Raw genomic sequence first — 25,820 nt, 5'->3', positions numbered from 1 at the left:
TCCAAGCTCCTGAAGTTTGTGGTGCTTCTCTGACAACTGTCGGATCTTTTCAGTGATACAGAAATTGTTGCACAATGTGGGGCCCCTGATGCTCTCTGAGTTTGGTTATTCGTGTGTTACCAAGACGACTCCCACAAACACTGACAGGGCAAGCTATTAGTATGTAAAAATGCACTGACCCCACTCCTGTTCTGCCCCAGCTACGGATCCCAAAGAACACAGCACACACAAACTCTGAACAAAACTTAGTTTACTCAAATAACAGCAAATGCCGGCTGTTAATAAGCGTTCTTAACAGCCTGCCAGAATTCCACACATAAGATAGTCAGAGTCTTACTGGAGTTGGCAGAAAGCCCAGAAGCAAGATTGCAGAGAAATCCCAACGCGATGATTAGCGAACTAAAGTTGTTTCCTGCAGCTTGTTGCAAGCTGCATTCTTTCTTAAATAGGCTAAGGGCATGGCCAATTAGCCCCAAGCCTTACTCTCGAGGAGCCCTCCTCCTGAGGAACCACTCCTGCCTTTTGGCAGCTCTGCGTGCCCGTGCATCGAGAAGAGGCTCTTCCTCTTCTTCCTCTTCACTTAAAGGAGCCTCTAGAGGTTCTGAAGGCCCAGACTGAATCCCTGCCTCTGGCACCACATCTTCTTCAGCCTCCTCACTGTCCAACTTGAGCACCGGCTGCACAGGCTGCTGGCACAGCACCACACCAGCCTCCTCGTCGTCGGGATCAGCAACAATCCGCGCAGGCCGCTGACAGGCCACAACAACTTCCTTCTAGCACTGTTGATGTTACCTAGTTGGGTAATGAAACGCCTGCAAGAAAACCATCAAGCTCAGAGGGCACCAAGGACCCCACAGTTCAACCCCGATTTACAAATAATTCTCTTCTACAGTTGCAAAATGTTTTCCCTCTCGTCGTTGCCACTTATCATCTCTCCTCACTCTGGCAATGTTCAACAGCCTGGAGTCTGAGCAATTAAACTGTTTTTTTTTTAATTAAACTTGATTGAGCATTAAATACCTTTGAATTGTCAACAGCCAAACCACTGTGCAAGGAAGTCCACTTTTCAAATAAAATGGTTGGTTTGAGTTTGACTTCTGAAGATCTAGATGTTCAGAAAGAGCCAGAGGATGGAGAAGGAAGACCTTTTCAGTCCACAAAGACAAATCCCAGATATAGTAATGGAATTTTAAAAAAAAATCGGTGGCTAAATATACAGGAAATCCAATGATTCATTGCCGGTTCTGGTAGCGAGTCAGTTTTTGGAAAAGTTCCGTTTGAAATTCCAGAAAACTCCCACAAGTCATTATGGATCAGGAATGGGCAAGCTGGTGTACCCCTTTATTTTGGACTTCAACTCCTTTCAGCCAGCATGGACAATGAGAAAGTTATTTTCCTGGCTGAGTTCCAAAATACTTAGGTGACCAGATGGCCACCTCCTGTTGTGGACATTATTGGAGTTTGTTGGGACATCTGTCTGTCCCTGAGCATGGCAGAGAAAGGAGAAGAGGTGGAGAAGACGAGGTGCGGAATTCCGTGTTGATATGAAATAATTTACGTAAACTTTGGTGGCAGGGTATTTTGTATTTCCTCAAAAATTCAGTAGGAGTGGGACAAATCCAGGGGTGGGGTGCTGAGGGTTTGGGAGAACCTCTAGCTAAGATTCTGTGCAGTTCGGAGAACCCTCAAGTCCCACTCCTGGCTGGCCCCGCCCACTCCGCCCACCCCAGGATTCCCCAGGAGGCCGTCGCAGTCGAAAACAGAGTCCATTTTTGCTGGCAGAGCGCTCAGGCTACCACAGGCGCCCCTGACACGAGTGACATCGAGCTGGCCACACCCATCCTAGCCACGCCATGACTCCCACAGCCCCCCCCCGAGATCAAACCCAACCATGATGCGGCCCTCAATGAAATCGAGTTTGACACCCTTGGGCTACTGAGTTCCATCTGGATTCACAATTACTCTTCGTTATTGTAGGGATCTTGCCTTCTGATCTTGTAAAACCCCCCCCCCCGCTTTTTTTTTTGATGCTGTGGACACCTGAAAATTTCTCCTCCGTCCCTAGAGAAACACCCTTCATTTGCTTGAACGTCGTGCCTATTTTTAACCGAAACAAAACGGCAAGTGGTTTCAAGAGTTGACTCTCAAAAGAGTTGAATTCCCCATCTCACGTATTAGGTTACATTCCCAGGGTGAATATACTCTATGCAGGATTGGAGTAAGCATTACATCATCATCATCATCGCCGCCACCGCCGTTGGCCTCCAGGGATGACTGGAAGCATGGTAGAAACATCCTGATGTCACCAAACAAGCAGGCGGACATTGTCAACTCCATATGAGAGGCAGGATGGAGCCACGTTAGCACGAAAAGCTTAACCAGAAGCTGTCTACGCCTAGTTTGCTTCTGGTTTCCCAACACAGGAGCTTCAAATTTGGCTTAGGGGAGAACCTGTGAAGCCTGCAGGCTTGGGATTTGAACTTTTCCTCTCTAGAAATGCTCCAGAAATGTGTGGCTGTGTACATACTAAGGACGACTAAGCATTATGTTGGGGATTTCCACATAGATCATGAATCTGAAATAAGAGCTGGCTTATGGAAAGCTTATGGGACAATAAATGGATGAATTAGGCTGTAAGATGTTCTAGGACTCCAGAAACCAGGACTAATTTCAACCCAGCATTCTGGAAAATCCCCTTCCTTCCTTCCTTCTTTCCTTCCTTCCTTCCTTCCTCCTCCTCCTTTTTTCTCCTTCTCCTTTTCTTCTTCTCCTCTTCTTGTTCTCCTCCTCCTCCCTTCTCCTTTTCTCCTCCTCCTCCTTCTTTTCTCCTCCTCCTTTTTTCTCCTCCTCCTTTTCTTCTCCTCCTCTTCTTCTTGTTCTTCTCCTCCTCCTTCTTTTCCTCCTGCTCCTCCTCCTTCTTCTTTTCTCATCCTCCTCCTTTTTTCTCTTTATCTTCTCCTTCTCTTCTTCTTGTTCTTCTCCTCCTCCTTCTTTCTCCTTTTCTCCTCCTCCTCCTCCTCCTTTTCTCCTCCTCCTCCTTTTTTCTCCTTCTCCTTTTCTCCTCCTCCTCCTTCTTTTCTCCTCCTCCTCTTTTTTCTCCTCCTCCTCTTCTTCTTGTTCTTCTCCTCCTCCTTCTTTTTTCCTCCTCTTTCTCCTCCTTCTTTTTTATCCTCCTCCTTTTCTCCTCCTCTTCTTGTTCTTCTCCTCCTTCTCTTTTCCTCCTGCTCCTCCTCCTCCTTCTTTTCTCATCCTCCTCCTTTTTTCTCCTTCTTCTTTTCTCCTCCCCCTCCTTCTTTTTTCTTCTCCTTCTCCTTCTCTTCTCCTTGTTCTTCTCCTTTCTCCTTTTCTCCTCCTCCTTCTTTCTCCCCTCCTCCTCCTCCCCCCACCTCAAAATGGCCAGACTGTCTGCCAACTCTGTGTGCGTGTGTACATGTATTGCCTCTCTCTCTCTTTTTTTTTTTTTTTTGTTCTAAAAAATTCTTGGCAAGTCCAGCATTGTATATACAGTTTCTGTTTCTCTCCCTGGAGCAGAACAAAGCTTTCAACACGCACATCTCCAGAACTTCTGACAGGAAACAGTTTTAAAAGGAGAAGTGGAATTTGGACATTGTGTCGTGAAGCAGAGGGACAAAATATTTTCCAGTGCCAGAGAGCCTTCCTAGTTTGAATGCCACCAATTTTTTCAATTTGATTTTTTGAGTTTGTCACTTGGCCTCTCGGCTACAACTTGGTATGTCAAAAGGGGGCAAAACTTCCCTTGGCATGGAGGGAAAGGAACATTTTAAGGTGAATTGCCGTTTGTGCTTTGATCTTCAGGGACAGCCAGGAGAATGGGATAATCCTTATTTATATTCCTTTCCTTCCCCCAGCATGGCAAACAAGCTGAGATGAATAATGTCTTATATTGCATCATTGGACTTGGTTGTTTTTCAATCTTAGCTTAATTGTCACAGGGGGAAGAATTTCCAATACTTACAACAAATGAAGGAGGATTGCATAACCATTCCGGTCCTTGGCACAGTCTCCAAGAACTGATACCCTCACGTTGCAAATAAAGTTTGGGCTGCTTGATGGCAAGGATTCTAGGAGAACCTTTCTCTGATGCCCTTGAACTCTGAGGACCATATCAAATTAAGTTTCAGAACATGCCCCCCAAAAGCGACACCCAAGTTTGTAGGGTGCACTTGTGGATTATCAGAGAACCTTCTTCTGATGCCTGTGGAGTCTTGAAGACTATAACAACCAAGCTTCAAAATGTGCCTCCCTGAAAGTTACACCCAACATACTTCGTGACCCTTGGCCGGCAACCAGTCAATCTTCCACAGTAGTTAAAATATGAAGAAGTTGAACACGCAACTCATCTGAAACCACAACTTAATACTGAAGAAGCATCTAAAAATTCCCATGAGATCAAATACCAGCAAAGAAGTCCATAGTTTTGATGAGGGGTAGAAACACCAAAGAATGGATCGCTACTTCCTTTTATTTCTGAAGTATCGATCGCTTTTGATGACATCTGGGTCAGTGGGCGGAGCCTCCCACCAGTTTTACTACCAGTTGTATAGAATCGGTCCGAATCGGGGCAACCCACAACTGACGACGTTGTCCTATGGTTTTTTCCTACCGACAACGCTCCAGTGAAGTTTGTGGGGGCTGAGCAAGAACGACCAGCTCAAAGTGAATCCGGGAGCTACCACACTTTCATCACAGTCCTCTCACAATTTAATCATTGTATCATAATGACAGTGTCGTGTGATTGTATCTCCGTCATCAGATGAACTTGGGGGACCATTACTTGTGATGACCTACCCAACAGTATTTATTTATTTATTTATTTATTGGTTCAATTTATATGCCGTCCTTCTCCGGAGACTCAGGGCGGCTTACAATGCGTTGAGCAATAGCCTTCATACTTTTTGTATATACCTGCTTAGTAGGGCTTTCGGGGGCCCCTAAGCAGTGTTCTTTTTTATACAAAGTCATCTTATTGCCCCCACAATCCGGGTCTTCATTTTACCTACCTCGGAAGGATGGAAGGCTGAGTCAACCTTGATCCTGGTGAGATTTGAACTTGCAGTAATTGCAGGCAGCTGGTGTTACTTAACAGCACTTTAGTCTACTGCGCCACCAAGGCTCTGTTGTATCTCGAGGAGAAAGTCCATACGTAGCTAGATTCCATCTTTTAGTGAAGGAGACTGGTGGAAATCCCTAAAACTTGTGTGCGTCCACTTTTTCTAGCCACTCTCCTTCCAATTTCAATCATCTACTGTGTTTCCCCGAAAATAAGACCCAACCAGAAAATAAGGCCTAGCATGATTTTTCAAGATGCTCCTAATATAAGGCCTACCCCCAAAATAAGCCCCAGTTAAGATCGTAAGTAGACTCAGGCGTTTAGTACTGTATTCCCCCTAAAATAAGACCTAACTGGAAACTAAACCATAATGCGTCTTTTGGAGTAAAAATTAATATAAGACCCAGTCTAATTTTGGGGAAAACACAATAGTTTCCAACCTAGCAGAGACAAATGTGGCTTTTACTTCCAAACTCACAGTGCCTGGATTCATAAGTGATGCCTTTAGATAACCGCGATCTGCTCCCATTGGTGATGGCTCTCTGAACCACGAATGAAGCCTTGTTCACAGATCTCAACCCATTATTTTCTTCTTTTGGAGTTTCCTCAAATTATAATCTGTTGAATGTGTTTAAGCAACTTAACTGGGGAATGCCCAGCTCGCATCATCAACCTTAGCCAGTAGGATCAACCCGGGGTCAAAGGATGATGGGTATTGTGGTCTACCAACGTCTGGAAAATCATAGCAGTTGACCTCTTTTTGGAAGAATCTTTTGAGGGAAAGACTGGGGGGATTTTTTTGGGAGGGGGGGAGTGTTCTCCTTGCATTGTTTGTAACAGTAGAGTTGGAAGGGACCTTGGAGGTCATCTAGTCCAACCCCCTGCTCACGCAGGAGACCTGTACTAGGGATTTGAACTGCCGAACTGCTGATCGACAAGCTCAGTGTCTTAGCCACTGAGCCACCTAGTCAGGCTAGATGGTTAGGTTAGGGTTAGGGTTAGTTCTTTCAGTTCTTCTACTTCCATTCTTCTTTATTTAATATTGCATGGTGTTTCTCTCTCTCTCTCTCTCTCTCTCTCTCTCCCTCTCTCTCTCTCTCTCTCTCTCTCTCTCTCTCTCTCTCCCTCTTTCTCCTTGTGGTTGTTTTGGCCATCAAAAAAATTGGAATGGATATCATGATCTGTTGGCGGCGGTGCCTGGTATGATTTAAGGGAAGAACACTGCAGACGGCGCACGTTTGCCAGAGAAGCTAACCTTGCTTAATAGACGCTTCCGTCCTCTTCGCGCGGTGTGTCACCAAAGCTTGCACGAAGAAAGCTTCGACTCGAGTGAACCCCTTCCATAATTCATAAAGCCAGGGTAGACGTCCGCTTCTCGTCAAGGAGATGAGGAACACAGGAGTTGGGTTTAACGTTGGAGCCCTCAGAACATCTCCAGAATAGCTTGGCCTGTAAGGGATCACCCTTTAGAGGCCACCTTTGGTTTTAAACTTGCCTGCAGGGCAGGGGTGAAATCTACTTACCTTCCCTACCGGTTCGGAAGTGCACGCGCCACGCACATCACATGCACACGTGGACCACCGGGTGTGTGGGCGGAGCCTCGTGCTGCCCTCGCTACCGGTTCTCCGAACCACCCGCCACCATTGCTACCGGTTCTCACGAAGGGGTCGCTTGAGAACCGCTGGCAGCCAGTGGCCAAACTCACTGCTGGACAGATGAGTAGAATGTCACAGGGAAGGGTATATTTTGATTTGCAAATTGGCTCTTCGCTTTCCTCGCTCTCTTGCATGCCCGTGGGAAAACGGGATGGGTTTGCAGAGAAAAGGATGGAAGAACTGCCGGCGAAGAGCTGACCTATAATTTCTTCCTCCTCCCCCCCGTTCCCTCCCCGTGGAAGTATAATGAAATATAATCCCGCTTAGCTTCCAAACCCAGACCTCCCACCTGCTAAGATCTACTGAAGCTAGAAGTGGCAGAAGGAGATTTTATGTATCGGTGGAATTTATACAGTGCCAGTAAAACCCTCATATACTTAACGGACGTCCATACGTTTCAAGGTAATAATCAAATTATCTTGATAATGAATAATCAGAAAAATCAGGGTAGCCATGATACGATACGTGAGATGATGCAGTTGTATGATTACCGCTGTAGTTTATTATGTAATTACAACAGTAATCATATAAGCGTATGATCTCTTAACATCGAGGCTGCCCTAATTTATCTGATAATTCCTTATACATTTGTGGCTATGTTGGGTTCTGGAGCTCTGCAATTGGCGCAAAGGAAAATAAACTAGAGAAGTGTTTGCAAGTCCATTTTTCCCAATCTGTCATCTACCAAATGGCCAGAACCGGAAAATTGAGAAAAACTTCATGCATTTGGTGACATTTGATGAGTTGAGGAAGGGCTGCCCTAAATCTAAGTCTCAGGGTCAAAAAAAATCTTAAAGTCAGGAGTGAGGCACCTTAAAGGTCATTTATCTGAATCCTAGCAAGCTCATGGATAACCAAATGCACCGTTTATTCTTATCAATCTTTACCGTATCTCAATCAGAATCAGAAGAGAGCAGGATGGGACCTTGAAGGTCTTCTAGTCCAGCCCCCTGCTCAAGTTTCAGACAAGTGTCCAGTCTCTTCTTAAAAACCTCCAGCGATGAAGCACCCACAACTTCTGGTGGCAAGCAGTTCCGCTGGCTAATTGTCCTCAATGTTAGGAAGTTTCTCCTTAATTCCAGGTTGCTTCTCTCCTTGATATAGTTTCCATCCGTTGCTTCTTGTCCCTGTGTCTTCAGATGCTTTGGAGAATAATTTGACCCCCCCCCCCAAAGTGATCTCATCACTTTGGACCACTCTGTTTGATAAGAAAGACCGGGAGGCTAGTCCTTAAGACCCAATTAACATTAGCAAACCAACCTGCACTTCTTATGTGCACAAAGGAACCTGAGTGGCGTAGGAGGCTAATGCCTCCTACTAAGGCAGCATTTAACATCCAGCTGCCTGCAATTACTGCAGGTTTGGATCTCACCAGGCTCCAGGTCGACTCAGCCTTCCATCCTTTCTAAAGTGGGTAAAATGAGGACCCAGTTTGTGGGGGCAATAAGCTGACTTTGTATAAAATATACAAAAGTATGAAGGCTATTGCTTAACGCATTGTACGCTGCCCTGAGTCTCCGGAGAAGGGTGGCATATAAATCGAACTAATAAATAAATAATAAATAATAAATAAAATACACGCTTGATGGAATAAATAAATAAATAAATAAATAAATATAAAATAAATTCAGGTCCTATTTTGCAACTGGGGGTGGGGGAATGAAGAAGGACATTTCCCGAAGAAAAGATGATTCGGGATGGATAATCTGAGCTTTTTTTATAACATTTGCATCACATGGAATTTTTGGGCTGACTGGACCGCCTCCCCGCCTGCCCCCCCCCCATTTGGGAGGGCTTCCTTCCTGTCTGTACATCATTCAAACTTCCTGGAGAAACAAAAAAAAGGAATGTGTCCCTGATTTAAATGACAGCCACATTCAGGTTAACAAATTGCAGCAGTGTGACGTAGAAGTTAAGGCGTGGGGAACCTGGCTGTTTTCCAGCCAAAACCCTGGAAATTCACTGGATGACTTTACTTAGCACCAGCTATGCTCAGTCCATTGTGCGTTCCTCAGCGTCTTGAAGATGTACGGACTTCAACTCCCAGAATTCCCCTGGCTTGCATGCAATCAAGGCATGGACCCATCCTTTCTCAATACAATGCCTAGGTAGAGGGAGCAGAGGCATTCTGGTTTTCCAACCAGCTGCAGCCGAAGGAAATAAGAGGCAAGAGGGCTGAACGTCTGAGGGTCTCAAAAATAACCTTGGTAGTAAAAGTTCATTATCCAGGATTGCACCCAGGAGAACCGAGGTCATAAACCTGCCTTCAAGCCTAAAAGGAAACAAACTGCTGTGAAGGAAGGGAGGGAGGGAGGGAGGGAGGGAGGGAGGGAGGAAGGAAGGAAGGAAGGAAGGAAGGAAGGAAGGAAGGAAGGAAGGAAGGAAGGAAGGAAGGAAGGAAGGGAGAGATGGAGGGAGGGAGGGAGGGAGGGAGGGAGGGAGGAAGGGAGAGATGGAGGGAGGGAGGGAGGGAGGGAGGGAGGGAAGGAGGAAAAAAGAAAAAGAAAGAAAGAAAGGAAGGAAGGAAGGGAGAGATGGAGGGAGGGAGGGAAGGAGGAAAAAAGAAAAAGAAAGAAAGAAAGGAAGGAAGGAAGGGAGAGATGGAGGGAGGGAGGGAAGGAGGAAAAAAGAAAAGGAAGGAAGGAAGGAAGGAAGGAAAGAAAGAAAGAAGGGAGGGAGGGAGGGAGGGAGGGAGAGAGAGAGAGAGAGAGAGAAAGAAAGAAGGAAGGAAGGAAGGAAGGAAGGGAGGGAGGGAGGGAGGGAGGGAGGAAGGAAGGAAGGAAGGAAGGAAGGAAGGGAGAGATGAAGGGAGGGAGGGAGAGAGGGAGGGAGGAAGGGAGAGATGGAGGGAGGGAGGGAGGGAGGGAGGGAGGGAGGGAGGAAAAAAGAAAAAGAAAGAAAGAAAGGAAGGAAGGAAGGGAGAGATGGAGGGAGGGAGGGAAGGAGGAAAAAAGAAAAGGAAGGAAGGAAGGAAGGAAAGAAAGAAAGAAGGGAGGGAGGGAGGGAGAGAGAGAGAGAAAGAAGGAAGGAAGGAAGGAAGGAAGGAAGGAAGGAAGGAAGGAAGGAAGGAAGGAAGGAAGGAAAGAAAGAAAGAAAGAAAGAAAGAAAGAAAGAAAGAAAGAAAGACCCCCTAACAAGCTTGGCCAATCTTTATGTCTTCATTAGGTAAAACATACCTAAGTAAGGTCCCAGCTGACACGAGAACTGAGGAATCGCCTTCAACAGAAGGAAAGCATTACAGTCAGAATTTTTGCAAGCCGAAGCTTGCAATTCTGCCTATTTTTGGGTAGGGAGCTTCGTTCTTCCCTCTATTAGAGAATGGGGGGAAAAAATGTTCTACGGGTTGCCTTTATTTTCCCCAAAGGAATGAGAGTTTTGCGATTAATCCTGGTTGCTTCATTTCAGCTAGTAAATCTCTTAAAAGGGGAGAAAAATGACCAAACTATTTTTATTTTTATTTTTTAAAAAAAATAAAAATCACTCAATAGCCTTTCTATAGACTCCGTGCAATTTGGCTCGGCCTTTTAAATGCGAAAGCAAGTGAGTTTCTTTGGGAGCTGGGCAACAAAAAGCGTTTTGTGTGCACATAACAAAACACACAGTCCACACACACGCACAAGCACACACACACACACACACACACATGTTCCTTAAGCTTTGATGCTGTCTCGGTCACGTGGGACTTAACTCGCAGCTGTTTCGCTTGTTTGTCTCTGGTTTTCGGTCGAAAGGGGATGCTACGGTTCCCACTAGCGGCAAAAATGAAGAACTTTCGTTGTTTGTCTTCTCCGAAAAAAATGATTTTATTTATTTATTTATTTATTTATTTATTTATTTATTTATTTATTTATTTATTTATTTATTTATTCCGTCAAGCGTGTATTTTATTATTTATTTATTAGTTCGATTTATATGCCGCCCTTCTCCGGAGACTCAGGGCGGCTTACAACGCGTTAAGCAATCGACTTCATACTTTTGTATATACCTGCTTAGTAGGGCTTTTGGCCCCCCCTAAGCGGTGTTCTTTTTTATACAAAGTCAGCTTATTGCCCCCACAAACTGGCTCCTCATTTTACCTACCTCGAAAGGATGGAAGGCTGAGTCAACCTTGAGCCTGGTGAGAATTGAACTCGCAGTAATTGCAGGCATCTGGCAGCTAAGTGCTACTTTAACAGCAGTTTAGTCCGCTGCACCACCAAGGCTTTATGACAGATACCAGCGTAAACATAATTATAAATACATGAAAAGGATACGAATAAAAGAAAACATTAGGACAGGGACGGAAGGCACACTGGTGAGCTTATGCACGCCCCCTTTACGGACCTCTTAGGAATGGGGTGAGGTCCACGGTAGACAGTCTCAGGTTAAAGTTTTGGGGATTTGGGGAAGAAACCACAGAGTCAGGTAGTGCATTCCAGGCGTTGATAACTCTGTTGCTGAAGTCGTATTTTCTGCCGTTGAGTTTGGATCAGTTTACCATGAGTTTGTATCTGTTGTGTGCTCTTGTATTGTTTTGGTTGAAAACTCCGGAGGATTCCTCTTTCTTATTATCCTTTATTGGACAATATGATTTTTTTTTTGGTTTGGCGCACTCAAACCTGGCCTTTTTGGAGGGGGGGTGGGGTAGCAGTCCGTTCCATTTTTCTTTTCAGATTTTCTTCCCAAATCTTCCCAAATTGTTTGGCCTGGGGCCTTCCTGAAACCCAATTTCTATCTTACTCAACAATGGTGGGGTAGGGGTTAGTTACGGACAGGATCCTTCAGTGGTGAAATCCAATTTTTTTTTACTACCGGTTCTGTGGACGTGGCTTAGTGGATGTGGTGTGGTAGGAGGAGGATAGTGCAAAATCTCCATTCCCACCCCACTCCAGGGGAAGGATACTGCAAAATCTCCATTCCCATCCCACTCTGGGGCCAGAAAGAGGTGGATTTTGCCGGTTCTCCGAATTGCTCAAAATTTCTTCAACCGGTTCTCCAGAACCTGTCAAAACCTGCTGAATAGCACCCCTGGGATCATTGCACAGAGTGCTGGGCTCTCTGTCCTTATCATTTCCTATATGGGTAGTCCTCGACTTGCGACGACCACAATTGAGCCCAACATTTCTGTGGCTAAGAGAGACAGATGTTAAGCGCAGCTTTGACCCATTTTACAACTTTTCTGTCGTTAGTAACACGGCTGTTAAATGAATCTGGCTTTCCCCAGGGACCTTGCTGGTCCGAGAGTTGTGAAAGGCGATCCCCCTGAACAGAGGAGACTGTGTCCGTCATAAATGTGAGTCCGTTGCCAAGTGTCTGAATTTCAATGGGGCTGCTCCCATGGTTATAAGTGTGAAAAATGGTGACAAAGTCACTTCTGTGCTATCGTAACTTTGAATGGTCACTAAATGAACTGTTGTAAGTCGAGGGCTACCTGTATTCCAGGATTCCTAGCCAGCATGATTGATTGATTGATTGATTGAATGCACTGTAAGCCGCCCTGAGTCTCCGGAGAAGGGCGGCATATAAATCAAATAAAAAAAAAAAAAGAATCATAAGGTACAACAATTAATGATAGTCATAGGGAACAAATAATCAAATCATATTAGTAAACAGTCAATATAAATCGTAAGGATACAAGCAACAAGGTTATAGTCATAAGTGGGAGGAAATGGGCGGTGGGAACAACGAGAAGATTAATAGTAGTGCAGACTTAGTAAATAGTTTGTCAGTGTTGAAGGAATTATTTGTTTAGCAGAGTGATGGCGTTCGGGGAAAAACTGTCCTTGTGTCTAGTTGTTCTGGTGTGCAGTGCTCTATAGCGTCGTTTTGAGGGTAGGAGTTGAAACAATTTATGTCCAGGATGCGAGGAGTTTGTAAATATTTTCCCAGCCCTCTTTTTGACTCGTGCAGTATACAGGTCCTCAATGGAAGGCAGGTTGGTAGTCATTGTTTTTTTCTGCAGTTCTAATTATCCTCTGAAGTCGGTGTCTGTCTTGTTGGGTTGCAGAACCAAACCAGACAGTTATAGAGGTGCAGGTGACAGACTCAATCATTCCTCTGTAGAACTGGATCAGCAGCTCCTTGGGCAGTTTGAGATTCCTGAGGCTGAGCAAACCTTGGTCTTTCAGGTGGCTCCACTGGCAGCCTGATTTATTCTGAGCCATCTCTTGACAAACATCCGCGGGAGACTCAGGTGTCAGGAGGAGAGAGAAGAGGCAGTGAAGTGGTGGCTTTCGCTACGAAAAGAGCAAAAAGCGAAGCGGAAGAGAGGGCTCTTGAAGGATCTGAAGAGGGGGTGAAACTAGAAGGCTGCCACCGTTTACAGAGCGCAAGGTATACGGTATACAAGGACGATGGTGCGGAGTTTCCGAATCGCAGGTGCCCGCTGAATGCCGAGAGGGGAAATTCCTCAACGTTGACCGTGGAAATAATACATGAGCCGTGTCTTCAGTATTGGCTTGAAGACAGGGAAAACGTACAGGCGAGGCACTATCCAGCCACCAACCTGCATGGAACTTCTGCGACCTGCTGCCAACTTTCTGAAGGATTTCATTTCGGAATGAGAATCTCAGGAGCAGATGAGGCCGCGGGGATTTTTTGGCATCCATCAGACGTCCAACTTGGTTTGCCTTCTGCAGCTGACTCTGTGGAGGACTCCAAAACTCAGCGGGACCAGCTGTTGGCTTTGCAAGCAGGACTGGAGAAACTGGTGGCTCCTCTATCACGAGCCCCTAATCCAGAAAGGCAGGTCAACACTTACGAAACGAAGGAAGCATCTCGCAGCTTCTCACAAACAAACTCTTGTGGAATACACACCGTTGTGGATAGACACGCCGTCGCACCGTCATAAGTTTGCTTGGGACCCGGGAATTGAATTGGCCATGGAGACGGTGTAGAGATAGTCACCAAGATAACTTTTTTTTTTTTTTTTTTGCAACTATGAAATGTTTACTCTTTGCAGTACCACAAAACTCTTGGCTGCTTTTGTGGGATGGGCAAATGCGATTAATCACCCCCCACCCGTTTTAAGATTCTTCCAGTGAGTCGTTGCAGAGGTATTTCAGAAGTTGTGGTGTGTCAAAACCGAACCAATGTCACTGAACTCCTTTGATTAAAAAAAAACTTCCATTAAGCCAAGACCAGGAGGGAGAAGAATTCTGCAACGGTGCTGCAGATGTTGTCCTGTCTCTACTCGCTTCCCGTCCTGCTTTGCTCTTCCATAAACACAGTCCAAAGTTTCCTGGCTGATTTCCTGTTTTCTTCATCTTGGCATGGCCCTCGTGGTTAGATGTCCAACGGCAGTCTCCCCGCTTCTGGGTGGCTTATCTCCTGATAACACCACCTCTCAAACAAAGGGTCCAGGCTTCCATGGGCCAAACAAAGGAAGTGTGGTCCAGTTTCAAACAGTCTGGCAATGCAGCATGTACGCCAGTAATAACAAGAGGTCATCCATAATGTAGAATGCAACAGGAGGCTGGTGAATTATGAAGCAGAAAAGAAAATCTGCTGGCAGCGCCTCCTCCGTTGCTTTCTATCTTAGCGCTTGCATCCTCCTCCATGTTCGGAGAGAAGATCTGTTGTTGTTGCTGTTGTTGTTGAGATTTAGGAACTGAAACTAAATTGGCGTTCAGCCATCTTCTTCCTCAGATTGGGGGAAAATATGCTTTTGGTTTGCTTTTTTCAACAACAGAAGAGAAAGTTAGTCAAGTTCTTTGCTGACCTGGCTTTTGAAGGACGGGATGACCAAAGATTGTGGACAAAATCTCTCCTCCTTTATTCTGCTATCCTTTTCTCAAGTTCTCTGTCTTTCTGGACTTCCTGTGATGAAAGCAGATCTCCAAGGACCATCAAGGCAGCCGAAGAGGCTTGCAAAATGAAGGAAGGATTAGTCATATCAAAACCCCAACCTTTGCAATTACACATCCTTGCCTCTTCTAAAAATAAACTCAGAAACGTCTTCTAAGGAAGCCTGAATATCAATTAGAAAAAAAAACAGAAAGTTCTTTTCTGGGGGAAAAAAGAGTATTCAAAGGAACAGAAGGGTAGATTTTTTTTCTTTTTCTTTTCAGAGTTGCATAAGTAGGGCCTTCAACAAATGCCTTGGCTTGAAGAAGCTACCGTGGCCATCAAATTTTAATTGTTAACACTACAGAGAAAACGGCTGCATTCACAAAACATGAGCACGTCTCTATTAAATATAGTTTATTTAGCAGCAGAAATATCTAGTCCCAATTGTGGTTGTGACTACGGTACTTGTAGAGCCTACTGGATGTGTTCTGAGATAAGGTACCAGGGTCTCTAGAAGCCTTGATGGTCATCTTCCTCTTTCGATTCAGCAGGGCGTTGTAGGAGAAGGGCAAGAAAAGCAAGCAGAGCTGGGGGCGGAGTTAAGTGTGTCAGCAGCCTAGAGTCCCTTACATTCAGAGGTGGGATTCATTTACCTTCCCTACTGGTTCGTTTCGCTCGCACGCGCCGCCTCTGCGCATGCACATGGCCTTATGCACATGTGCAGTAGTCACACAATACGTCCGGGCGAGTGAACGGAGCCTCCTGTAGTCACCACTACCAGTTTGTAAGATTTGCACAGAACTGGCTGAATCCCACCACTGCTTAAATTCTCATAAACAAGGAGCACGGTGGCTCGCACGGTTAGGGTTGAAGGTTAACAAACCTGCGTTTGAGACCCAAGAGCTGGCATAGGGCAGGGTTGAGCTCCCGTCCTTCGCTCCCGCTCCTGCCGGGGACATGAAAGGAACCCCGACACGGCATTCCCCAGACAACGGTGATGTCACGGACTAGGAGCCGCAGTGGCGCAGTGGTTAGAATGCAATACTGCAGCTACTTCTGCTGACTGCAGGCTGACTGCCATTTGGCTGTTCATATCTCACCAGGCTCACGGTTGACTCAGCCTTCTGTCCTTCCGAGGTGGATAAAATGAGGGTTAGGGTTAGGGTTAAAATAAGGACCCAGATTGTAGGGGGCAAGAGGCTGACTCCGTAAACTGTTTAGATAGGGCTGTAAAGTAGTATATAAGTCCAAATGCTATTGCTATTTCTTCCCTCCCTCCCTCCTTCCTTTCCTCCTTCCATCCATCCATCCATCCTCCTTCTCTTCCTCACTCCCTCTGTCATTCTCCTTCCTGGTGGCACAGTGATTAGAATGCAGTATTGCAGGCTAACTCTGCCCACTGCCAGCAGTTCAATCCTGACCAGCTCAAGGTTGACTCAGCCTTCCATCCTTCCGAGGTGGGTAAAATGAGGACCCAGACTGTTGGGGGGCAAGAGGCTGACTCTGTAATCCGCTTAGAGAGGGCTGTAAAAGCACTGGGAAGCGGTATATAAGTCTAAGAGCTATTGCTATTGCTAATCAACCCAGAAGCACCTTCTGACAAGAGCGCAATTCTCACAAATAGTCCAGCCCTTTCCTGAATTCCGTTGAGCCTTATCTGGCTAAAGTGTTGCATTTTCATTGACTCAAAGTCTTGTGTTGAATGCGTTTTCTATTCTGCAATCTAACAGACGGTCCCGATTCTTTGCGCCTGACGGCCATCTTTGTCTTGCTTCTCTTCCAGGACCAGGCGCCTGGCCTCGGTGCTCGGATGCAGGAGCCAGGAGTCCCCGCCAACTCAGGGTCAGTGCCTGCCCAGGCTCCACCGTTGGTGAATGACTACACCATGAGGAACCAACTCCTAAAGCAGCAAATCATGAGACGGCGGCAACAGCAGCAACAGCAGCAACAACAACAGCAGCAGCAGCAGCAACAGCAGCAGCAGCAGCAACAGCAGCAACAGCAGCAGCTCCAGGTAGGACTATCAGCATGCTGTCTGGGGAATTCTGGGAGTTGAAGTCCACCTATCATAAAATGGGGGAGGTTGAGAAACACCGGTGTCAAAGGAGACAAAAGGCAGGTATTTTTTTTAAAAGAAAATATTTCCAGGGAAAGTTCGTGAATCTATAGCTGGCAACGGGAAGCAATTCTTTTTTATCTGCATTTGCCTTGCAAAGAAAATGCACCCAGTGTGTGGACTCAACTTTTTTGCTGTTGTTCTTGTTCCTAGGAAAAGCAGAGGCATAGCATGATGGGTGTGGCAGCTGAGCAAAGGAGTCCCTTTGTAGGTCAACAGATGAACCAGTTTCCCGGTAAGAAGGAATATTCAACCACAATGTGTTCTTTTACCCTGTTTCCCCGAAAATAAGACCTCCCCTGATAATAAGCCCAATCGGACTTTGGAGCGCATGCGCTAAAATAAGCCTCCCCCCAAAAATAAGCCCTCCTCGAAAATATTTAAACATAGAGCTGGAAATCAGGTAAGACGGCAAGAGGAGCCCCGTCTTGCTTTACACACCCTAAAATAATAAGACCTCCCCAAAAATAAGGCCAAGCACTGATTTGGGGGGGGTCAAAAAAAATATAAGATAAGGTCTTATTTTCGGGGAAACACAGTAAGAAAAAGGAAATTGTTGTGTAAATTTAATCTGCTGTGAGAGTAGAGTAAAGTAGAGGAGAAATATAGAAATATAGAAATATAGAAGTATAGAAGTATAGAAGTATAGAAGTATAGAAGTACAGAAGTACAGAAATATAGAAATATAGAAATATAGAAATAGAATACAATAGAAAATATAGAGGAGACAAAAGGAGAGGAGAGGAGAGGAGAGGAGAGGAGAGGAGAGGAGAGGAGAGGAGAGGAGAGGAGAGGAGAGGAGAGGAGAGGAGAAATATAGAAATATAGAAATAGAATACAATAGAAATGTAGAGTAGAGTAGAGTAGAGTAGAGTAGAGTAGAGTAGAGTAGAGTAGAGTAGAGTAGAGTAGAGTAGAGTAGAAATATAGAAATATAGAAATATAGAAATATAGAATACAATAGAAATGTAGAGGAGAGGAGAGGAGAGGAGAGGAGAGGAGAGGAGAATTCAATTCTTTATTGGCCAACCCGTATCAACCATCAGCCCCAGTCAATGATATATGTGATACATTTTTAAATGTTCAGTTGACTGAGTTTCATGTTTAAAAAAATCATGTTACAAAAAAAATCACGAAATATCACAACTGGGCCATCGAAACTACGCGATTATGGATGAAACATGTCACAGTGATACCCATTATCATCGGGGCACTTGGTACCATGTCCAAGAATTTTACAAAACATATCAAGAAATTGCAGCTTCCTGCAATAACACCAGCAGAACTGCAAAAAACTGCGCTACTCGGAACATCGTATATCTTAAGAAAAATACTTGGTCGATACCTAGGATGCAGATGGTTGATACGGGCAGCCAGTCAATGATATATGTGATACATTTTTAAATGTTCAGTTGACTGAGTTTCATGTTTAATGAATACAAGAGATAATAATAATAATAATTTTGAAGGCATGACTGTTGAGCAATTTTGCTCACTTACTAATTCCAGGTCTTGCTCGTTTCTTCCCAGCAGTTTCGCAGTCCCTGCCGACCGACTGCAGCCAGTCCATGCAATCCCCTGGCTCCACCCACCGCATGATGCAACCTACCCAAGGGATGCTCCAGAGCACCTTGGGCCCTGGCCTTGGGCCCACCGCCGTGAACCAGAACAGCGGAGCCATGGTGATGATCCCCCATAACCCCAACAAGCAACCCGCCATCTTCCCCCAGAATACCGATTTCAACCTCCCGCTCCGAGGAAGCCAAAACTCATTGGCCATGACTTCGGGATGTCAAACCGTTCACAGCCATCCGGCAGCCCGGCCAGGGATGGCTGCACCCAACTTCGCAGCTGGGGCTTTGGTCACCCATTCTTCCGCCCAGCAGCACTTGAGACAACCCGCCATGGCCAGGATGCCTGCCATCTACTCCAATTCTTCGGCGCCGATGTGGACGCCAACAGTCGTCCCCAGGATGCCCAGCCAAAATCCGATGGAGGCCACCATGCACCAGTTCCCAAACAACCCCATCTTCTCCAAACAGAACATCAGGTCAAGCATCCCCAGCCAACCGTTTTCTCACCAAGCCGGACCTCCACCCAACCAGATTGTTCCCGGGATGCAGGCCAGACAGATGCAAAAAATGAATCTTGGACCTTCTAACCAAAGCTTAATCCCTCCAAATAATCAGAACCTGAGACATGGTTTAACCAGAGGACCCTTGCCAGCTGCCATGAATGTCATGAAATCCATGCCCCAAGGGGTCTCGGGGTTCAGCCAACTCAACGCTGGCCCAGGCGTTGGGCCACCCAGTTATCCAGGCTCGACTGGGCAGTCCTCCGTAACGTTCAACAGGATGAACGCTGCTTTGGAGTTGTCGCCGCAATACGACTTTGTACCACAACAAAACAACGCCATGTTGCCCGGGACGTGCAGCGAAGCTGACTTGATCGACTGCTTGATGAAGAACAGCGGTGGCACGGATGAAGACTGGCTAAATAATTTGACATTGATAGATGATATTTTAGGACAACACGTTCAGAGCGCCGGACATGTCTGATTCTCGAGAGGAACGGAAGGAAGTGTAAATAATTTTGCAGGATCTGGAACGGAACCCAAGCAGTGACAAAAACATATTTTAAATAATCTTTTTTTGTCCCGAATCGAAAGGAAAAAAGGATGTCCACTTTGCTTAACTGCCCTCGGCTGGGTTGTTTTTTTGTTTTTTTTCAAGCAGCTGTGTACATATTTGAATATTTTGTAAATTATGTTTTCCTAAACATTAAATATGGAAGTATTTATACTTCTTTGCTGGACGCTGTAAATACCTTATAGACTACCTTTTTTTTTTCTTATATTATAGGAATTACACTTTGTTCTAAATATGCAAATATTATTGTTAGTTCCAGTAATACTGTGTATTACAGCATCAAATATTTTATGTTTTTGACATAACGTATGAATGAGGGGTGCCCTGGAAAACAGAATAAACCGAAAGTAAAATCCGCAGCTATTCTTAACTTCCGTCCTTCTCCTAGCGCAAATTGGATAAATCCCCGTTTTTTCATCGGCCGCCAAAACAGCTTCACAAAATAGCTCCGTGGGACAAGTTGCTACACGAAATGGAAAAATGTCGGGGTTTTGTTTTTTTTCCCATCTGGGGGTTTCTTCATGCAGTGAGTCTCTTCTAACGGCACGATCTTAAGGGGGGACAGGCAAAATTTGGGGTGGGGTCAGTCGTGGGTTTCACTTACCTTCGCTACCAGTTCGGAAGCGTGAGTGCTCGCACGTAACCCTTGTACGCATGCACAGAGCGTCCGTGATGACATCCGGGCGGGTGAGTGGAGCCCCTCGCCGCTACCGGTTCGCACGAACTGGGGTGAACCAGTAGAAACCCACCACTGGGTGGGGTGTTACGTGCATTGGAAAGCCAATTCTTTGAATCTGATGTAGTCTGTGTTAAAAAACAAAACAAAACAAAAAAACCGGTGTGAACATTCTCCTTAAAAACATAATTGCTCCAAATTAGCCGATTCCTGGAAATTGTAAAAAAAAGAAAAGAAAAATCAATTTCCCCAAAAGCAATCTTCTGAGATTGTTCGGTTCTTTGCTTTCTTCTAGCTCTTTCTGTTATTTGTACACCTCCTGGACACACAGGCGAACGGAAGCCTCGTTTTTGTTTTAATTTTCTAACAATTCCTGTGTTGTGCTACCTCTAACTAAAGACACCAGTGCTCTGTAGTTTCCCCTTTAATTACTTTGATTCTTTTTTTAAAAAAAGAAAAGAAGCTATTGAAATATTAGGAGTCCCAATAAATGCTTCTGTAGGTGTTGTGTACCAGAGCTGGCAGCAGATTCGGACAGTGAGGAGGTTGGGGAGGAACGTGGGTCAGTCCTGGAGTCTGGGGAAGGCTCAGAGGAGGGCTCTGAGTCGGAGGCAGAGAGGGGGCCAAGGCCATCTGGTAGTTCTTTGCTGCCTCCAGAGTCTCCGGAGTCTGACATCAGCGAGGCAGAAGAACAGCGGGAGCCTATTCCCAGTGTGCGCATGCGCAGAGCTGCCAGAAGACAGGAACAATTAAGGAAACAGGGTCGACTTGGGAGTAAGGCTTGGAGAGGATTGGCCCCTCCCATAAGACATAAAAGAGAAGAGAACGGGACGTGAGCTTTTGCAAGAAACAATTAGTTCATCTGGTCGGTAAAAGCTCTGGGAAAGTTCTGTTTGACTCTGTGCTAAGTTTGGCCTTGCCCTGCGTGTGGCAATTAATTCTCTGGCAGCATTCCAAGGGAGATAAGGTGGGTGTTTATAAACACTCCTCTGAAAGACTGTTTGAGAAGCCTTTCGGACTGGGAATGACAATAATTCACAGCCGTATGAATAAAAGAGGTTTGCCGGGACAAAGATTGTGCCGTATACTTAATTTTTGGCCAAAGGGTATAATTCTTTTAAATTTTTAAATTTTGTATTGGATGTTTTTTACTTGGCTGTGCACCGCCCTGAGTCCACTAGGAGAAGGGCGGTATACAAATTTAAATAAAATAAATAAATACTTTCTAAGGAAGCCTAGGTCAGAACAGTAGGTGTGAACGAACCCCAGGGATAATCTCAAAAGAAAAGTGCACAGCTGAGAGTAGCTACTTCCTTCCCAAACATACATCGGCAAGGCCACATACACACACACACACCACTTGAGAGTAAAGGCAGTCCTCGGCATACGACCGTAATCTGTCCGTGATAATTGTACGACAGTCGTAAAACCATCTTTGCAAGCTCTTCTCTTTTTTTGTGGCAAGCGTTAAGAAAAATGTCATAAATTAGCCGCCGCAGTCATTAAGCGAATGCCACGGCTCTTAAGCAAACCAATGTTTCCTGATTGGCGTGGTTTTGCTGAAAACCCGACGTAAGTGCCCGTTTTCAGGGAAACCGTCATAAAATGCGACTGCGGGGCACTTTTCATAAGCCATCATTGTGGCTATGTTGCTGAGCACCAGATTGGTCATGTGACTGCAGAGGGGACGCGATTTGAATCCAGGCTGTAAGCCCTATTTTTGCATCAGTTGTAACTTTGAATGGTCACTAAGTGAACGGTCGTAAATCAAGGACTCCACCAACCAAGACATATGCAAAGCTGCCCCTGGAGAAATCAAGAGAGCGTATTAGAATGCCACGGCTAGGTTTGCAAAATTATCTATGCCAGGATGCCCAGCTCTAAAAACAATTGTCTTTCTGATTTGCCCAGCTCAATCATGTATATTTGTAGCATACAAATGCTTTGTTTTTGGCTCCAAATTATTATTATTATTTTGTATTCTGTTTTTAATATACAGATTCCCCACCCCCCTTGTGCCCCAATTCCCCGGGATAAAGATGTCGATTAAAAACACAGCATAACTTAACTTTGGATGTTTTTTCTGTCATGTATATTTAAAGAGTCTGTTTATCAAAGAAATCCATTGTACTGTACACTTCTTCAAAAAAAAAAAAAATGTTCCTACTTTGTGTAACCATATTTTAATAGCCACAACCTCCTCCTTCATTTGTAAAATTAACATTCATGTCAGACACACCAAACTGTTTTTTCCTTCATACCATAATAAACTGCCAGGGAAAAAATTGCACTCACTGAATGTTTTCGGTTATTTCTTTCGTAAAAGCTGTTTTTTAAGGATAGAATAGAATAGAATAGAATTCTTTATTGGCCAAGTGTGATTGGACACACAAGGAATTTGTCTTGGTGCATACGCTCTCCGTGTACATAAAAGAAAAGATACATTCGTCAAGGATGATAAGGTACAACACTTAATGATAGTCATAGGGAAGCAGTCAATATAAATCGTAAGGATACCAGCAACCAAGTTGCAGTCATACAGTCATAAGTGGGAGAAGATGGGTGATGGGAACGATGAGAAGATTAATAGTAATGCAGACTTAGTGAATAGTTTGAACAGTGTTGAAGGAATTATTTGTTTAGCAGAGTGATGGCATTCGGGAAAAATGTTCTTGTGTCTAGTTGTTCTGGTGTGCAGTGCCCTATAGCCTCGTTTTGAGGGTAGGAGTTGAAACAGTCTATATCCAGGATGCGAGGGGTCTGTAAATATTTTCCCATCCCTCTTTTTGACTCATGCAGTATACAGGTCCTCAATGGAAGGCAGGTTGGTAGTCATTGTTTATTCTGCAGTTTCTAATTATCCTCTGAAGTCTGTGTCTGTCTTGTTGGGTTGCAGAACCAAACCAGTTATAGATTATAGATAGATTAGATAGATAGATAGATAGATAGATAGATAGATAGATAGATAGATAGATAGATAGATGGATAGATGGATAGATGGATAGATGGATAGATGGATAGATGGATAGATGGATAGATGGATAGATGGATAGGGATAGATGGATAGAGATATGGATGGATGGATAGATAGATAGAGAGAGAGAGATGGATAGAGATATGGATACATAAATGATAGAGATGGATAGAGCTATGGATGGATGGATGGATGGATGAGAGAGAGGGATGGATGGAGGGATAGATGGAGAGATAGATACATAAATGATAGAGATGGATAGAGATAGGGATAGATAGATAGATAGATAGATAGATAGATAGATAGATAGATAGAGGGATGGATGGATGGATGGATAGGGATAGGGATAGATGGAGAGAGATATGGATGGAGAGAGAGAGAGAGAGAGAATGAAACTCAACTTGAATGAATGTTGACCATCTATCTGAACAAGAAGATAAAGTCTGCTATGGAAGATTTTCAAAACCCACGAGACACTCTACCATATTGGACATACGTTTAGGAATCACTAATAGAACCGCTAATCAGCTTCACAAAGTGTCCATAACTCTCCCAGCATAACAGGTGCTTTGGCATCCTAAAGACCAACATAATTACAACACAAATCATCATGAGCTTCGATTCGATGCAGTCCGTTTTATTTTCAAGAGAAAGCAGGCTGTAGGTAGAGAGAGAAGCCAGTGGCAAATAAAATTTAAGAGATGCAGGCATGGAGAATTTACCTATAGATCGTGGCCATTCACCCAAGAATGTTATATGCTCAAGACATTCTTTAACTAAAGACCCTATTTGCATATACACGTCCTGCAATGCATCTCTCAGTTTAATTATAACTTACTAAGGAAGCCCAAAGCAAATGGCCACATTATGAATCGCTTGGCTCGAATCAGGTCATAATGTGATTTAAAAAAAAAAAAAAAAAAGAGTGCTGGAATTAACATGGTTGATGACAGGAGCTTCATTCCTAAATCTCATTCCTGCAGATTGCCTCTTCATGTCAGGCCACTGGCATTTTTGCCTGCTGTCTATAGAGAAGATGAAAGAGATGGTTTTTCAGGAGGCAACTGGACTTCCTTGTTTTTTTTCTTTGAAGACGTTTCACTTCTCCTTCAAGAAGCTTCTTCAGCTCTGACAGGATAGTGAGGAAGGGAAGGATTGATATTCCTTGCAGACAGCTGGTTATCTGCGTCCTTTTAGAGGGTAATTGAAGCACTTGGGAGGTTTATCTGTGTCCTCAGGGCCACCAGAGTAATGCAAATAGTTCCTGTAGTCTGCAATTTTTTCCTCTGGAAATCCATTCCTACTCCCACAACTATTCCAAGAGTGTTCATCAGGGGTGAAATCCAGCAGGTTTCTGACTAGTTCTGAAGAACCGGTAGCGGAAATTTTGAGCAGTTCGGAGAACCGGCAAATACCACCTCTTGCTGGCCCCAGAGTAGGGTGGAAATGGAGATTTTGCAATATCCTTCCCCCAGGAGTGGGGATTTTGCAGTATCCTTCCCCTGGCGTGGGGTGGGAATGGAGATTTTGCAGTATCCTTCCACTGCCACGCCCACCAAGCCACACCACGCCCACTAAGACACGCCCACAGAACAGGTAGTAAAAAAATTTGGATTTCACCACTGGTGTCCATCCCAAATTGTAGAGCTAAAAGTCTGTAGAGATTCTCCGTCATCCAGGTGATGGTTGTCCCAAAGGGGCTTTTTCAGGAGACAACTCGACTTTGTCTTTTTTCTTTTGAAGATGTTTCGCTTCTCATCCAAGAAGCTTCTTCATCTCTGACCTGATAGTGGGAAAATGGAAGGATTTACTGTATATTCTAAATTTTAGAGAGTCATTGAAGCACTTTGGAAGTTTATCTTCAACGCCCCTCTAAAAGGACGCAAATGACCAGCTGCCTGCAAGGCATATAAATCCTTCCCTTCCCCACCATCCAGTCAGAACAAAAGAAGCTTCTTGGATGAGAAGCGAAACATCTTCAAAAGAAAAAACCAGAAAGTCCAGTTACCTACTGAAAAAAAAGCACCTTTGGGACATACAGGTTAATGGGGGTGTTATTGTTTTTTTAAATTATTTCTTCCATGGACTTTCTGAGTGTTTTTGTCTTTTTTTTTTTTTTTTTGCAAACGTTTCGCTTTTAACACCATTCTATTTCTTCTTTTTTTGCAAAGATTTTATTTTAAAACAAAAACAAAACATAAAAACATCATCATTCCCAAATAATTAGATAGTGTATCAATCGGTTAACATCCTTTTGTGCTCCCTCTTCTCTTCAAAATATCACTATACATCCAAAGCTTATTTTCATAAGAAATATTCCACTTAATTTATTTATTTATATCTATTTATTTATTTATAATTAGACTTCTATACCGCCCTTCTCCCGAAGGATTCAGGGTGGTGTACATCCATATTAAAACACATATAATTTTTTAAAATTATGGGGTATTTTAAATTTGTTCAGCCAAATTATTTAATTCGTTTTTATTCTATTTTAAATTTTTGTATTTATGTGTCTTATCCTGTGGCTGTTCACTGCCCTGAGTCCTTCGGGAGTAGGGCGGTATAGAAATTTAATAAAATAAATAAAAATAAATAAATAAGTAAGAATTACAAAGTTTAAAACCAGTTAAAATCAAATACATAAAATGACTCAAACATTTAAAACATTTAAAACATACACACACCCCTTTAAAAATCCATAATGTTATCTCAACATCCACATATTATATTTTCTATTTCTTCTAAATTCTGGCTGGGCTCTCAACGAAAGGGGAGACCGGACCGACCCTCGCTCACTCTGCATTGCAAGCTGTGATTTAAAAAAACCCACCCATTGCTTGCAATGCAGAATTGCAGTCGTGCATAGATGTGCATGTGTGTGGGGGGGCTTCTGCAGGACCCAAACCGGGA

At 44.3% G+C, this 25,820-nt stretch overlaps 1 protein-coding gene across 4 annotated transcripts in view; it reads left to right on the top strand.

Moving 5' to 3' along the window:
- MAMLD1 (mastermind like domain containing 1) overlaps window positions 1-22,227 on the top strand; it is a 103,849-nt gene extending 81,622 nt beyond the window's left edge. For 3 of the 4 annotated variants that reach the window (XM_060683970.2, XM_034438612.3, XM_034438610.3), the window contains exons 3-5: window positions 16,277-16,507; window positions 16,763-16,844; window positions 18,140-22,227. In XM_060683970.2, coding sequence (XP_060539953.2) covers window positions 16,277-16,507; window positions 16,763-16,844; window positions 18,140-19,167 — 1,341 coding nt within the window. In that variant the 3' untranslated portion in view covers window positions 19,168-22,227. The remainder of the gene's footprint in view (window positions 1-16,276; window positions 16,508-16,762; window positions 16,845-18,139) is intronic. The other variant, XM_034438611.3, reaches the window with a different exon arrangement.
- Window positions 22,228-25,820: the final 3,593 nt, after the last annotated feature.

This window comes from Pantherophis guttatus, chromosome 12, assembly GCF_059756535.1.
Source record: "Pantherophis guttatus breed Tessera chromosome 12, ASM5975653v1, whole genome shotgun sequence".
NCBI classification, from domain to species: domain Eukaryota; kingdom Metazoa; phylum Chordata; class Lepidosauria; order Squamata; family Colubridae; genus Pantherophis; species Pantherophis guttatus.
This window is presented reverse-complemented; position numbering and strand designations above follow the sequence as displayed.